This window comes from Staurois parvus, unplaced genomic scaffold (genome assembly GCF_062004578.1).
Source record: "Staurois parvus isolate SC_StPar_1 unplaced genomic scaffold, SC_StPar_1.0 ptg001462l, whole genome shotgun sequence".
Lineage (NCBI taxonomy): Eukaryota > Metazoa > Chordata > Amphibia > Anura > Ranidae > Staurois > Staurois parvus.
The window spans coordinates 404,056-420,104 of NW_028319258.1; the positions used below are offsets into that span (position 1 = coordinate 404,056).

Below are 16,049 nucleotides of genomic sequence, written 5' to 3' on the forward strand. Positions count from 1 at the left end.
GTTTACATCCGACTCAGGACAGGATTAGGTCAGGATTTTATCCTGTTCACACATATGTGATTTAGCAACGGTTCCTGTAGAAGGCAATAACCTGTACTCTGTACCTGAACCTGAAGGCACTGCTCAGAAATCAGACTGGACTCTTTTTCAAACCGCACTGAATCCACACCGCCAATGCACTGGACATATGTGAATAGGCACCATAGGAAGCAATGTTTTTTCATATGTCATGCAGACTGTATGCAGTTCAAACCACATCCAATCCACATACATGCAAACCGGCACTAAGAAGGAGATAGGAAAAGCCCAAGTGAATGCCAAAGTGTAAGACATACAGTACCTGCAAACAGTGACCACATAAACATCCAGCATTCATGAGTAGAGAACACCACCATGTTCAAACCATTTAAAACTGTCACCCTTGGCCATTATTGATGATATCAGCTCCTGAGCACGCTAAGATCGCAGTCTTTGGCTACCAACACCATCTTTGAAATGGGCAAGCCAAGCCACAGTGGCCACATCACTTTCTGCCATCTATGCTCAGAGTGTACTTGCACTGCTGCAGCCATCTTGGAAATGGCAAATGCCCACAACACAGACAGGTGCAGGAAAGTACTGAAAAACAGAGAAAAGAAAGGGAAAGCATATGGAAAGCCAAGGGGAAATGCTGACACTTACACCTAAGCTTGTTTAAAGCTTTTTTGACAAGTTTGCATTGGCCACAGCTAATCACATGGAGTAGAATTTTCTGAGATGCATATAATAATTCTTTAGTGTCCATAGGTGATTTCGGATAGTTAAAGAGCCAGGGAAATAAAAATAAAGTGTGATTTTATTTTATCACACAATGGCTTAAATTAACAATGTAAAATGTATCATGAATAACAGTTCCGTGTAGGTAAAACAAAAATATAAAAAAAGAAGCTATAAAGATGTGTCAACCTTATTGTCATGGCTGTCCTGCCATGTGCTTCTTGTCCGTTCGATGCAGCATGAGTCTGAGCAAGAAGAAGGAAGTGACGTGATCTTAGGTCTCTTAGAGCAGCGTTTTTCAACCACTGTGCCGCGGCACACTAGTGTGCCGTGAGATATTGTCTGGTGTGCCGTGGGAAAAATTGCAATTTCATCCGTAACATAGACCTTTTAATCCGGCCCGCGGAGCGTGATACTGTCAGGATGATCTGTCCCCCTCGACGTATCTGCGCATGTGCCGGAGATCGCCGATCGGCTGCTAATGCCTGAAACTGGCACATGCGCAGATACGTCGAGGGGGACAGATCCTCATAGGAGACAGATTTTCATGCTACACCGGAACGGCGTGGGAAGACGGCGAGAGGAACGCGCGGAGCAAAGGTAAGTGAATTGACACAGGGGGGGCTTGGGGACTTAATATGGGGGATGAATTAATATGGGGGATGAATTACTATGGGGGATGAATTACTATATGGGGGATGAATTACTATGGGGGATGAATTACTATGGGGGATGAATTACTATATGGGGGATGAATTACTATGGGGGATGAATTACTATATGGGGGATTAATTACTATGGGGGATGAATTACTATATGGGGGATTAATTACTATGCTTACTATGGGGGAATATTACTATACTTACTATGGATGACACATACACATCATTCATCTACTCTTGGTCCGGCCCCCGGGTCCAATTATAAAATACTTTATTATTTCATAATAAAGTAATTATAAAATAATTTCTTTGTGTTTGATTCCTATTCAAGAGAATTACTTTATATATAGTCAATATAGGCACAGAGGTAAATTTTTTTAACATTTTCTAATGGTGGTGTGCCTCGTGATTTTTTTCATGAAAAAAGTGTGCCTTTGCACAAAAAAGGTTGAAAAACACTGTCTTAGAGAATGCATCTGTTTAGCTTGTCAGTCTGTGAATAGCCATAGGGGTTTATTTACTAAAGCTGGAGAGTCCAAAATCAGACTCCCTTCTGCATAGAAACCAATCAGCTTCCAGGTTTCATTGCCAAAGCTTCATTGAACAAGCTGAGGTTAGAAGCTGATTGGTTTCTATGCAGAAGGGAGTCTGATTTTGGACTCTCCAGCTTTAGTAAATAAACCCCATAGTGTCTTCATGCCATGCTTGTGTGCTTGTAAATGGATGGATGTATGTGTCGTGTCCTTCGCATCTCTTAGAATGTCTTTTTATGCTACTTGTAAATGTCATAATTCTCATAACTCAGAACCTTGTATGGCAAACCATTCTGCTTAGTAGAGTGATTTCATTGAAGGCAGGAGACACGTCATATGTGGTCTTTTGATTGACAAGCCCATATGTAGCACTCTTCTTGATATGAAACGTGGCTTCATAAGTTGACAATGTTGCATCAGCCTACTCAAGTGACCAGTTTCTCTGTTTAAAGGATAGTATAACTAAGAATCTATCTTTATAACATAATATCTCAATAATGTTGTATGACCAAAAATCTACTTATGTAACACATATTACCAACTTATAAAACATAAATTAAATACACACAGATACTAACAGAATATATTATTTCATACTAATTCTATTTTGGTTCACTTCTGACTCCCATGACACCATATACCAGAGATCTTTTTACCAGCTATGCTCATCTATAGAAATGTCCTAAATACTCAGCTTCCAGCTTGTTAACTTAACTCCAAATACTCGGACATTTTTCTGTCTCACCTATAACTGAAGATTTCAACACTATCACTTGTTCAAGGCCAACCACACATTTTAATATTAATTATGATTAATCATAAAAACAAAATATTTTGCAAGCTTGCCATCAATATAATATAATTCCTATAAGTGCCAAATTATGAATCTGGAATTACTGTTTAACAGATGGGCTGTGATTGGCCCTGTCTGTACCATGCAATCATTGTGACCAATCACAGCTAGCAACACAATTGTACACAATGAATGGCAAGAATCATAGTCGGTGACAGATCGTGTCTGCAGCGTGGTCACACACAAGGTTCCTTCTGGGAGGACATCATATGAAATGGTTAAATAATAATTTTGGGGTCCCTCAAGGCTCTGTCCTTGGGCCCCTTCTCTTCTCCATCTACACCTCCTCCCTTGGCCAACTCATACACTCTCACAGCTTCAACTACCACCTCTATGCTGACGACACACAAATCTATCTCTCAACCCCCCACCTCACCCCCTTGGTCTCCGCCCGAATCACACACCTACTGAGCGACATATCAGACTGGATGTCACTCCACTTCCTTAAACTGAACCTCTCCAAAACCGAGTTTCTTGTCTTCCCCCCAGCCCAGACACCACCCCCCATTGACTTCTCCATCACATCCAACAACGCCACCATCAAACCCGCCCCGCAGGCCAGAGTACTTGGTGTCATTCTGGACTCCAACCTATCCTTCCAGCCCCAAGTCCAATCTTTAACCAGCTCGTGCAGACTCCACCTCCGCAACATCGCCAAAATCCGCACGTTCCTAACCCCAGAAACCACTAAACAGCTCATCCACTCCCTCATCATATCACGACTCGACTACTGCAACTCCCTCCTCACTGGCCTGCCTCGCCGCTGGCTATCCCCGCTTCAGTCGATCCTGAATACGGCTGCCAGACTCATTCACCTTTCCAACCGCTCCATCTCCACCACCCCCCTCTGCCAATCCCTCCACTGGCTTCCGATTGCACAACGGATCAAATTCAAAATCCTAACACTGACGTACAAAGCCGTCCACCATACTGCCCCGAACTACATCACTGACCTAATATCCAAGTACCGCCCAACACGCACACTCCGCTCCTCACAAGACCTCCTTCTCTCTAGTTCCCTGGTCTCCTCCTCCCATGCCCGCCTCCAGGACTTCTCCAGGGTGTCACCCATCCTCTGGAACTCCCTGCCCCAACCCATCAGATTATCACCTACTCTCCTCTCCTTTAGGCGCACCCTGAAAACCCACCTCTTCAGGGAAGCCTACCCCACCCCCTGCTAACTTGCCGACCTCCTCCACTCTTCCTACCACTCCATCCCCCACAGCTATCTCCTCCTGTACCACCATCCCCCCCTCCTAGATTGTAAGCTCCAAAGAGCAGGACCCTCAATCCCCTCATGTTTTGCATTGTATTGGTATTGTTCTGTCACATGTTCTGTCCCCCTTTGTAATGTACAGCGCTGAGCGAACTATTGGCGCTTTATAAATACTGTATAATAATAATAATGATTAAAAAATAAAAATAATATTGGTGTGGAACCCATTGTGTTGGCTCTCCTCCTTTGCCCTATATAGTAAGTCCCTTAAGTACGAACATTCAAATTGCTAACTTTCAAAGATGTGAATGTGCTTGCATGTGAAATCATGAAAAGCTGGGTACACACACTTAACCCTGAAGGCTGAACAAAAAGAAACCTTACTGATCGCCGTACCACCACAAGCAAGGTTGCTTCAGTGATCTACCCCACTGTGCCTTTGTGTTCTGACAGGGGGAGTACCCCACCAGAACCAACTGATCACAGCTTGCAGCAATTGTCTGCAAGTGCTGACCTTTGTTGGACTTATGGACATGCTCCTGGAACAGAAACCATTTGTAAGTAGAGGACTTACTGTACTGCATCACTATTAGATTTATGGTTCTTTCAACAAAGCTACATACCCTTTTTCAGACAAAAGATGATGATGAGTATGAAGACAATCATATTCAGTAATAAACTTGCAAATAGAAACCAGCGATGTTCTATAATTCCCACACTGTTGTTTTGTTGTCCTGTAAATTGAATGTCATGAAAAATAATACATATTATATTTTGAAATACCATAAATACAAGTATAGAATTATAATTGGAGTCAAATGATTGTGAACAGAACATAAAGTGAACTTATGCTTAGCCCAGGCTTCCTAAAGCCACATATGCCCTTCAGTTTCCCCACTATTGCATTACATACTTGCTGTCCTTTCACATCTCCTCCATCCCAACCACAGCACCACCTGCCTGGAGTTTGCATGTTCTCCCTGTGCCTGCATGGGTTTCCTCTGGGTTCTCTGGTTTCCTCCCACACTCCAAAGACATGCTGGTAGGTGAATTGGCTCCTGTCTAAATTGTCCCTAGTATGTGTATGTATGAATGTGAGTTAGGGACCTTAGATTGTACGCCCCTTGAGGGTTAGGGACCTTAGATTGTACGCCCCTTGAGGGTTAGGGACCTTAGATTGTACGCCCCTTGAGGGTTAGGGACCTTAGATTGTACACCCCTTGAGGGTTAGGGACCTTAGATTGTACTCCCCTTGAGGGTTAGGGACCTTAGATTGTACACCCCTTGAGGGTTAGGGACCTTAGATTGTACGCCCCTTGAGGGTTAGGGACCTTAGATTGTACACCCCTTGAGGGTTAGGGACCTTAGATTGTACACCCCTTGAGGGTTAGGGACCTTAGATTGTACACCCCTTGAGGGTTAGGGACCTTAGATTGTACGTCCCTTGAGGGTTAGGGACCTTAGATTGTACGCCCCTTGAGGGTTAGGGACTGATGGGAATGTACAATATATATATAAAGCGCGGCATAAATTGACAGCATTATATAAGTACCTGAAATAAATAAATAAAACATTCTGTTCAGAGAAGAAGCTCAAAGCCATGATGAGGAGCTTATACAAAAGCTAAAGATATACCTCCTCCCCCTCATGTGACAGCGCTGAGCCAAGTACCAGACACCAGAGCTGTCACATGCTGTACCAGAAAATGGAATGGTGGGGAAACAAACCCGGGCTCGGTAATTAGATGCATGAGCGCTATGCTACATTTGTACAGTAGGTTGATCTTGATTGGCCTGGATAGCAATGATGTCAGGCAGGAAGAAGAGCCATCTCAGGGTTGGTTGTCAGAAAGGTGAGGTCATTATATCATTGTATTTATTAATCTTTAGTTTTCCAGAATTGTTCCCGGGTCATAAATGTGTATAACTACACTGAGAGTGTGTAAACCCAAATAGGTTGTTGTAACTAGTTGTACCTAACACATTATATCTAATTCAGGTTTGCAATCCATTACTAATTAAACATGTCTTATTAAAGATTTTCTACAAATAATCTAGTATAATATTTAACCCCTTTTTCAGCTTTTAGCGTTGTCGCACTTTGAATGACAATTGTGTGGTCATGCAACACTTTACCCAAACTCAATTTCTATCATTTTTTGAGACAAACATACCGTAGATCTTTCTTTTGGTGGTATTTAATCACCACTGGGGTTTTTAATTTTTGCTAAACAAACTAAAAAAGACTGAAAATTAAAAAAAACATTTCCTTAGTTTCTGACATAAAATTTAGTAAATAAGTAATTTTTCTCCTTCACTGACGTGCACTAATGAGGCTGCAGAGATGGGCACTGATAGGTGGCACTGATGAGGAGGCACTGATGGGCATTGACAGGCATCTCTGGTGGGCATTGACAGGTATCACTAATGGACACTGAAAGGCAGCACTCATATACAGTATAGCACTGATAGGCAGCACTGATGAGCACTGATAGGTGGCACTGATAGCTGATATTGACTGGTACGGATAGGCAGCAGAGACTGGCACTGTTAGGTGGCATGGATAGGCACTGATAGGCAGCACTGACTGGCACTGAAAGGCAGCTCTGATGGGCACTGGTATGTGGTATTGATGGGCACTGAAAGGCAGCACTGATGGGGCTACATTGATCATCAGGGCCCTGATGATCAGTGTAGATGTCCCCTCTGAGAAATGCCGAGCTGTCAGCATGAGGAGAGGATTGCCGATTTACATGCGATCAGCTGTGATTGGACACAGTTGATCAGATCATAGAGCCTGTGTCTTCAGCTCTTTACTGCGATCGGTGATCCGCTATGTCCCAGGAACACAAAGCACCACCAATCACCATGCTGCGCGGGGTGAGGCACGCATGCGCAGCTGACGTCATATGAACGAATGAGAGGACCACCACCCGCTCATCATTTCCTTACATGGCAGGTGGGAGGCAGATAACAGAAAACCAGCTTCTACAGTAGAACAGAACACTCCCTATCTCCATCTCCTCAATTTTCTTTTTAAATCCCCATATACATATCTTAAAGGGGTATTAAAATCCAAAACAAAATTGCAATATATTGCAGCTTAACAATTCAAACATGTGGTTTCTGCATTTGCTTTTTTAAGCTTTCCCCCCCCCTTAATATTCACCTGGTGCTCCTGCCAGAAACACACTTCTTGTCTTAAGCCTCATGCACACAGGCCATACCGTGCCATAACAGAAATGGGTGTGGCCAAATGCTTAACAGTGGGCGGTGCCTAAGGAGCGTGGTTAAACAAAATCTGGGTTCCTTGTGCCTGTAAAATATGCTTTGATTGCTGTGCCTCAAGCAAGAGTCTCACGGACACAAAACCTGGCACAATTATTTACAAAAAATAATAAAAAGCTTCCATTACAAATGGTTTTGCACAAACAGTGGAAGAGTGCGTTACACAAAATGTGGAAGGATCAGTGCATTATGCACTGGATTCAAGTTCGGGAGTGCGTTTCATACAGAGTGTAGGATTCAGGAATGCGTTATGTACAGAGTGCAGGGTTCAGGAATGCGTTTCGTACAGAGTGCAGGGTTCAGGAATGCGTTATGTACAGAGTGCAGGGTTCAGGAATGCGTTATGTACAGAGTGCAGGGTTCAGGAATGGGTTACGTACAGAGTGCAAGGTTCAGGAATGGGTTACGTACAGAGTGCAGGGTTCAGGAATGTGTTATGTACAGAATGCAGGGTTCAGGAATGTGTTATATACAGAGTGCAGGGTTCAGGAATGGGTTACGTACAGAGTGCAGGGTTCAGGAATGTGTTATGTACAGAATGCAGGGTTCAGGAATGCGTTTCATACAGAGTGCAGGGTTCAGGAATGCGTTATGTACAGAGTGCAGGGTTCAGGAATGCGTTATGTACAGAGTGCAGGGTTCAGGAATGCGTTATGTACAGAGTGCAGGGTTCAGGAATGCGTTATGTACAGAGTGCAGGGTTCAGGAATGCGTTATGTACAGAGTGCAGGGTTCAGGAAGGGTTCAGGAATGCGTTATATACAGAGTGCAGGGTTTAGGAATGCGTTATGTACAGAGTGCAGGGTTCAGGAATGCGTTATGTACAGAGTGCAGGGTTCAGGAATGCGTTTCATACAGAGTGCAGGGTTCAGGAATGCGTTATGTACGGAGTGCAGGGTTCAGGAATGCGTTATGTACAGAGTGCAGGGTTCAGGAATGCGTTATGTACAGAGTGCAGGGTTCAGGAATGCGTTATGTACAGAGTGCAGGGTTCAGGAAGGGTTCAGGAATGCGTTATATACAGAGTGCAGGGTTTAGGAATGCGTTATGTACGGAGTGCAGGGTTCAGGAATGGGTTACATACAGAGTGCAGGGTTCAGGAATGCGTTATGTACAGAGTGCAGGGTTCAGGAATGCATTATATACAGAGTGCAGGGTTCAGGAATGCGTTACGTACAGAGTGCAGGGTTCAGGAATGCGTTACGTACAGAGTGCAGGGTTCAGGAATGCGTTACGTACAGAGTGCAGGGTTCAGGAATGCGTTACGTACAGAGTGCAAGGTTCAGAAATGGGTTACGTACAGAGTGCAGGGTTCAGGAATGCGTTTCATACAGAGTGCAGGGTTCAGGAATGCATTACATACAGAGTGCAGGAATGCATTACGTTCAGAGTGCAGGGTTCAGGAGTGCATTACATACAGAGTGCAGGGTTCAGGAATGCGCTATGTACAGAGTGCAGGGTTCAGGAATGCGTTATGTACGGAGTGCAGGGTTCAGGAATGTGTTATGTACAGAGTGCAGGGTTCAGGAATGCGTTTCATACAGAGTGCAGGGTTCAGGAATGCGTTATGTACAGAGTGCAGGGTTCAGGAAGGGTTCAGGAATGCGTTTCATACAGAGTGCAGGGTTCAGGAATGCGTTATGTACGGAGTGCAGGGTTCAGGAATGCGTTATGTACAGAGTGCAGGGTTTAGGAATGCGTTATGTACAGAGTGCAGGGTTCAGGAATGCGTTATGTACAGAGTGCAGGGTTCAGGAATGCGTTATGTACAGAGTGCAGGGTTCAGGAATGTGTTATGTACGGAGTGCAGGGTTCAGGAATGCGTTGTGTACAGAGTGCAGGGTTCAGGAATGCGTTATGTACAGAGTGCAGGGTTCAGGAATGCGTTGTGTACAGAGTGCAGGGTTCAGGAATGCGTTATGTACAGAGTGCAGGGTTCAGGAATGGGTTACGTACAGAGTGCAGGGTTCAGGAAGGGTTCAGGAATGCGTTATATACAGAGTGCAGGGTTTAGGAATGCGTTATGTACAGAGTGCAGGGTTCAGGAATGCGTTACGTACAGAGTGCAGGGTTCAGGAATGCGTTGTGTACAGAGTGCAGGGTTCAGGAATGGGTTACGTACAGAGTGCAGGGTTCAGGAATGCGTTACGTACAGAGTGCAAGGTTCAGGAATGGGTTACGTACAGAGTGCAGGGTTCAGGAATGCGTTACGTACAGAGTACAGGGTTCAGGAATGCGTTACGTACAGAGTGCAGGGTTCAGGAATGGGTTACGTACAGAGTGCAGGGTTCAGGAATGCGTTACGTACAGAGTACAGGGTTCAGGAATGGGTTATGTACAGAGTGCAGGGTTCAGGAATGCGTTACGTACAGAGTGCAGGGTTCAGGAATGCGTTACGTACAGAGTGCAGGGTTCAGGAATACGTTATGTACAGAGTGCAGGGTTCAGGAATGCGTTACGTACAGAGTGCAAGGTTCAGGAATGGGTTACGTACAGAGTGCAGGGTTCAGGAATGCGTTTCATACAGAGTGCAGGGTTCAGGAATGCATTACATACAGAGTGCAGGAATGCATTACGTTCAGAGTGCAGGGTTCAGGAGTGCATTACATACAGAGTGCAGGGTTCAGGAATGCGCTATGTACAGAGTGCAGGGTTCAAGAATGCGTTATGTACGGAGTGCAGGGTTCAGGAATGTGTTATGTACAGAATGCAGGGTTCAGGAATGCGTTTCATACAGAGTGCAGGGTTCAGGAATGCGTTATGTACAGAGTGCAGGGTTCAGGAAGGGTTCAGGAATGCGTTTCATACAGAGTGCAGGGTTCAGGAATGCGTTATGTACGGAGTGCAGGGTTCAGGAATACGTTATGTACAGAGTGCAGGGTTCAGGAATGCGTTACGTACAGAGTGCAAGGTTCAGGAATGGGTTACGTACAGAGTGCAGGGTTCAGGAATGCGTTTCATACAGAGTGCAGGGTTCAGGAATGCATTACATACAGAGTGCAGGAATGCATTACGTTCAGAGTGCAGGGTTCAGGAGTGCATTACATACAGAGTGCAGGGTTCAGGAATGCGCTATGTACAGAGTGCAGGGTTCAAGAATGCGTTATGTACGGAGTGCAGGGTTCAGGAATGTGTTATGTACAGAATGCAGGGTTCAGGAATGCGTTTCATACAGAGTGCAGGGTTCAGGAATGCGTTATGTACAGAGTGCAGGGTTCAGGAAGGGTTCAGGAATGCGTTTCATACAGAGTGCAGGGTTCAGGAATGCGTTATGTACGGAGTGCAGGGTTCAGGAATGCGTTATGTACAGAGTGCAGGGTTTAGGAATGCGTTATGTACAGAGTGCAGGGTTCAGGAATGCGTTATGTACAGAGTGCAGGGTTCAGGAATGCGTTGTGTACAGAGTGCAGGGTTCAGGAATGCGTTATGTACAGAGTGCAGGGTTCAGGAATGGGTTACGTACAGAGTGCAGGGTTCAGGAAGGGTTCAGGAATGCGTTATATACAGAGTGCAGGGTTTAGGAATGCGTTATGTACAGAGTGCAGGGTTCAGGAATGGGTTACGTACAGAGTGCAGGGTTCAGGAATGCGTTGTGTACAGAGTGCAGGGTTCAGGAATGCGTTATGTACAGAGTGCAGGGTTCAGGAATGGGTTACGTACAGAGTGCAAGGTTCAGGAATGGGTTACGTACAGAGTGCAGGGTTCAGGAATGCGTTACGTACAGAGTACAGGGTTCAGGAATGCGTTACGTACAGAGTGCAAGGTTCAGGAATGGGTTACGTACAGAGTGCAGGGTTCAGGAATGCGTTACGTACAGAGTACAGGGTTCAGGAATGCGTTACGTACAGAGTGCAAGGTTCAGGAATGGGTTACGTACAGAGTGCAGGGTTCAGGAATGGGTTACGTACAGAGTGCAGGGTTCAGGAATGCGTTACGTACAGAGTACAGGGTTCAGGAATGCGTTACGTACAGAGTGCAGGGTTCAGGAATGCGTTACATACAGAGTGCAGGGTTCAGGAATGGGTTACGTAGAGAGTGCAGGGTTCAGGAATGGGTTACGTAGAGAGTGCAGGGTTCAGGAATGGGTTACGTAGAGAGTGCAGGGTTCAGGAATGGGTTACGTAGAGAGTGCAGGGTTCAGGAATGTGTTATGTACAGAGTGCAGGGTTCAGGAATGGGTTATGTACAGAGTGCAGGGTTCAGGAATGCGTTATGTACAGAGTGCAGGGTTCAGGAATGGGTTATGTACAGAGTGCAGGGTTCAGGAATGGGTTATGTACAGAGTGCAGGGTTCAGGAATGCGTTATGTACAGAGTGCAGGGTTCAGGAATGGGTTATGTACAGAGTGCAGGGTTCAGGAATGCGTTATGTACAGAGTGCAGGGTTCAGGAATGCGTTATGTACAGAGTGCAGGGTTCAGGGATGGGTTACATACAGAGTACAAGGTTCAGGAATGCGTTATGTACAGAGTGCAGGGTTCAGGAATGGGTTACGTACAGAGTACAAGGTTCAGGAATGGGTTACATACAGAGTACAAGGTTCAGGAATGGGTTATGTACAGAGTGCAGGGTTCAGGAATGGGTTACGTACAGAGTACAAGGTTCAGGAATGGGTTACGTACAGAGTGCAAGGATCAGAAGTTAGTTAAACCACAAAGACACCAATTAACCACTTCCTGTCCGCTAAAACCCTATAGACGGTGGGACAGGAACATCGCCGATTCAGGCTAATGTAATGGAATGTCAAACCGCATCTGAGGTTCATGCGTGGCTCTTAGAGCACACACCTGTGAGCCGTGTGATCGCTGTGTTGCCCGGACATGAAATTGGTCCTATACCACGAGATCCGCATGGTGCAGCTTACAGCTCCTTCTCCTCACACAGAGATCTGCCTGTGAGAAGAGATGTGATTTACAACAGTGTAAGTGCGATAATACAGTTACAGCACCAGCAGTCATTTTACAGTGTCCCTGATCACTGCCGAGCTGTCATCAGTGCTGCCATACCAGTGCCCAAAGAAAACCAGTGCACTAATCACCTCCCTACCTGATCACCACCATACCCTTTGGTTCCTGATCACAGCCACGCCACCCGGTTCCTGATCACAGCCACGCCAGCTTGGTTCCTGATCACAGCCATGCCACCTGGTTCCTGATCACTGCCACGCCAGCTTCGTTCCTGATCACAGCCATGCCACCTGATTCCTGATCACTGCCACGCCAGCTTGGTTCCTGATCACAGCCATGCCACCTGGCTCCTGATCACAACCACGCCAGCTTGGTTCCTGATCACAGCCATGCCACCTGGTTCCTGATCACTGCCACGCCAGCTTGGTTCCTGATCACAGCCATGCCACCTGGTTCCTGATCACTGCCACGCCACTTGGTTCCTGATCACTGCCACGCCACTTGGTTCCTGATCACTGCTACGCCAGCTGGTTCCTAATCATCACCAGGCCAGCAGTTTCCTGATCACCGCAAAGCCAGTGGATACCTGGACACCACCATGCCAGTTGGTTCCTAGTCACCACCATCATCTGTGTGCCATTAGAGCTAACTATGAGTAATTTTCAGCCTCTGCACACAGTTTACAAATGCAGAAATCATGACTAGTGCACCCGAGATAGGTTCATCCAGACCCCACTACACCACCATTACCCTTCCATACCAATCCCCTTTACTTACTATACTTAACAGAAAACACAACACCAATTTTGGAGTAAATGGCCAGCACGGCCTTTTATTAACCAATCAAGTTTAAACACATCAACCATTCCTTATAACAGAAAACATAAAGAGTTGTCGTTGATCTTTGAAGGCACCACCAAAACGATCCGAAATGCACCTGCGGACAACCATATTCCACTAGGCCTCCAGCCGCAACCAACCAGCTCGGAGACAACCATACTGTCCGCAGTGCAGCACCACCACCTTCCAGTTAAACCTCGGTTAACTGGGAATGTTCCCGGGCACACCATACCAACGATGGGTCCCACACCATTTTGTACCTCCAAGATAAGAACCGCCTCCAAAGACCAACCACCGCCCAGGAACCAAAATCACCCCCCCCCCCAGGAGGAACACAACATTCACCAAACAGGGCGGGCGGGAGGGAAGCTCTCTTTCCCACGTCCAGCTCCCAACTGACGCCCCTCCCCAGAACACTCCACCCTAAAGTGCAGGAGACCCCACCTACACTCTCCTCTACCAACCAGATCCCCCAGCTATCCTTTACCAACCCTAATACTAACATTAACCCCTTACACCTCTTCCTTCCCACTCTGGGCCTAGTCATGCCTGCCCTGCGCTAATTCTTTTCTTCTTTTTCCGCTGCGGGCATTTCTTTCCTAGCTAGCTCATGGTGTCCCTTATGTCTGCCCAACAGTGTCTAGTGTGAACTATACCAGCAGGTCCTGATCTCTGCCATACCAGCAGGTCCTGATCTCTGCCATACCAGGGGGTCCTGATCACCACCATCATCTGGGATGAGAGAGTGATTTCAGCTAACTGTGAGTAAGTTTCAGCCTTTGCACACAGTTTGCACACACAAAACATTGCTAGCCAGCTTATGGTGTCCCTGATCTCTGCCCAACAGTGTCCAGTGTAAACCATACCAGGGGATTCTGATCACCACCATACCCAAGGGGTCCTGATCACTGCCATACCCAGGGGGTCCTGATAACTGCCGTACCAAGGGGTCCTGATCACCGCCATACCAAGGGGTCCTGATCACCGCCATCATCTGACGAGAGAGTGATTACTGCTGAGTAATTTTCAGCCTGTGCACACAGTTTACACACACAAAACATTGCCAGCCAGCTCACAGTGTTCCTGATCTTTGCCCAACAGTGTCTAGTGTGAACGAAAGCAGCGGGTCCTGATCACCACCACACCAGGGGGTCTTGATCACTGCCATCATCTGGGATGGGAGAGCGATTACCGCTAACTGTGAGTAATTGTCAGCCTTTGCACACAGTTTACACACACAAAACATTGCCAGCCAGCACATGGTGTCCCTGATCTCTGCCCAACAGTGTGCAGTGTAAACCATACCACTGGGTCCTGATCGCCGCCATACTAGGGGGTCTTGATCACTGCCATACCAGGGGGTCCTGATCAGGGGCGGACTGACAACTCATGGGGCCCCCGGGTAATAGGGGATCATGGGGCCCCTGTGTCCTTGCCCAAACTAAAAAAAGCCTATAAAAAGGTACCAGGGGCATCTCATGGGGCCCCCTACTGACAGTGCCCGAGTTTCCAAATGGTCAGTCCGTCCCTGGTCCTGATCACCACGATACCTGGGGGTCTTGATCACTGCCATAATATACCAAGAGAATGATTACAGCTAACTGTGAGTAATTTTATGTCTCTGCACACCTGATACTATTGTCCCCAATGTTCTGACCAGTAGAGATGAGCGGATCGAACATGGCGAAGTGGAATTCGTTTCGAATATTGGGAAATATTCGATTTGCGACGAATCCGAAGATTAGCCAACTTCGGGTGCGCGAATCGAATTTTCCCAAAAATGGCGGCGACATGTGTGGCGACGGAGCGGGGATCTCTGGGAAGGCGCGCAGACAAGGCGCGCCGACCCATAATGCATTCATTCATGACATGTGATCGCATTAGCCAATCAGCAGCCAGCCAGCCAGCACTGTGTAATGGTGGAGCTATAAATCGCGGCCATCTTAGAATTCTCCATTAGCCTCCGGTCATTCAAGAGAGACAGACCTGTCTGTATTGAGGGACAGAGTTAGGGCCACAGAGACTTTAGGGACACAGAAACGTTACTCAGGGACACAGAACTGTTACTTAGGGACACACAATCGTTACTCAGGGACACACAATCGTTACTCAGGGACACACAATCGTTACTCAGGGACACAGAATTGTTACTCAGGGACAGACACAGAATTGTTACTCAGGGACACAGAATTGTTACTCAGGGACACAGAATCGTTACTAAGGGACAGACACAGAATTGTTACTCAGGGACACAGAATTGTTACTCAGGGACACAGAATCGTTACTCAGGGACACATAATTGTTATTCATGGACACAGAATTGTTACTCAGGGACACAGAATCGTTACTCAGGGACAGACACAGAATTGTTACTCAGGGACACAGAATTGTTACTCAGGGACACAGAATTGTTACTCAGGGACACAGAATCGTTACTCAGGGACAGACACAGAATTGTTACTCAGGGACACAGAATTGTTACTCAGGGACACATAATCGTTACTCAGGGACACAGAATTGTTACTCAGGGACACAGAATTGTTACTCAGGGACATAGAATCGTTACTCAGGGACAGACACATAACTGTTACTCAGGGAAACAGAATTGTTACTCAGGGACACAGAATTGTTACTCAGGGACACAGAATTGTTACTCAGGGACACAGAATCGTTACTGAGGGACAGACACAGAATTGTTACTCAGGGACACAGAATTGTTACTCAGGGACACAGAATTGTTACTCAGGGACACAGAATTGTTACTCAGGGACAGACACAGAATTGTTACTCAGGGATACAGAATTGTTACTCAGGGACACAGAATTGTTACTGAGGGACACAGAATTGTTACTGAGGGACACAGAATCGTTACTGAGGGACACAGAATTGTTACTGAGGGACACAGAATCGTTACTGAGGGACACAGAATTGTTACTCAGGGACACAGAATCGTTACTGAGGGACACAGAATCGTTACTCAGGGACACAGAATTGTT

At 46.3% G+C, this 16,049-nt stretch overlaps 1 protein-coding gene across 1 annotated transcript in view; it reads right to left on the reverse strand.

The window, feature by feature from the left end:
* LOC149435836 (interferon-induced very large GTPase 1-like) overlaps positions 1 to 16,049 on the reverse strand; it is an 87,200-nt gene that overhangs the window by 46,331 nt on the left and 24,820 nt on the right. Inside the window, exon 2 of the mRNA XM_089662369.1 lies at positions 4,644 to 4,754. Coding sequence (XP_089518495.1) covers positions 4,644 to 4,686 — 43 coding nt within the window. The 5' untranslated portion in view covers positions 4,687 to 4,754. The remainder of the gene's footprint in view (positions 1 to 4,643; positions 4,755 to 16,049) is intronic.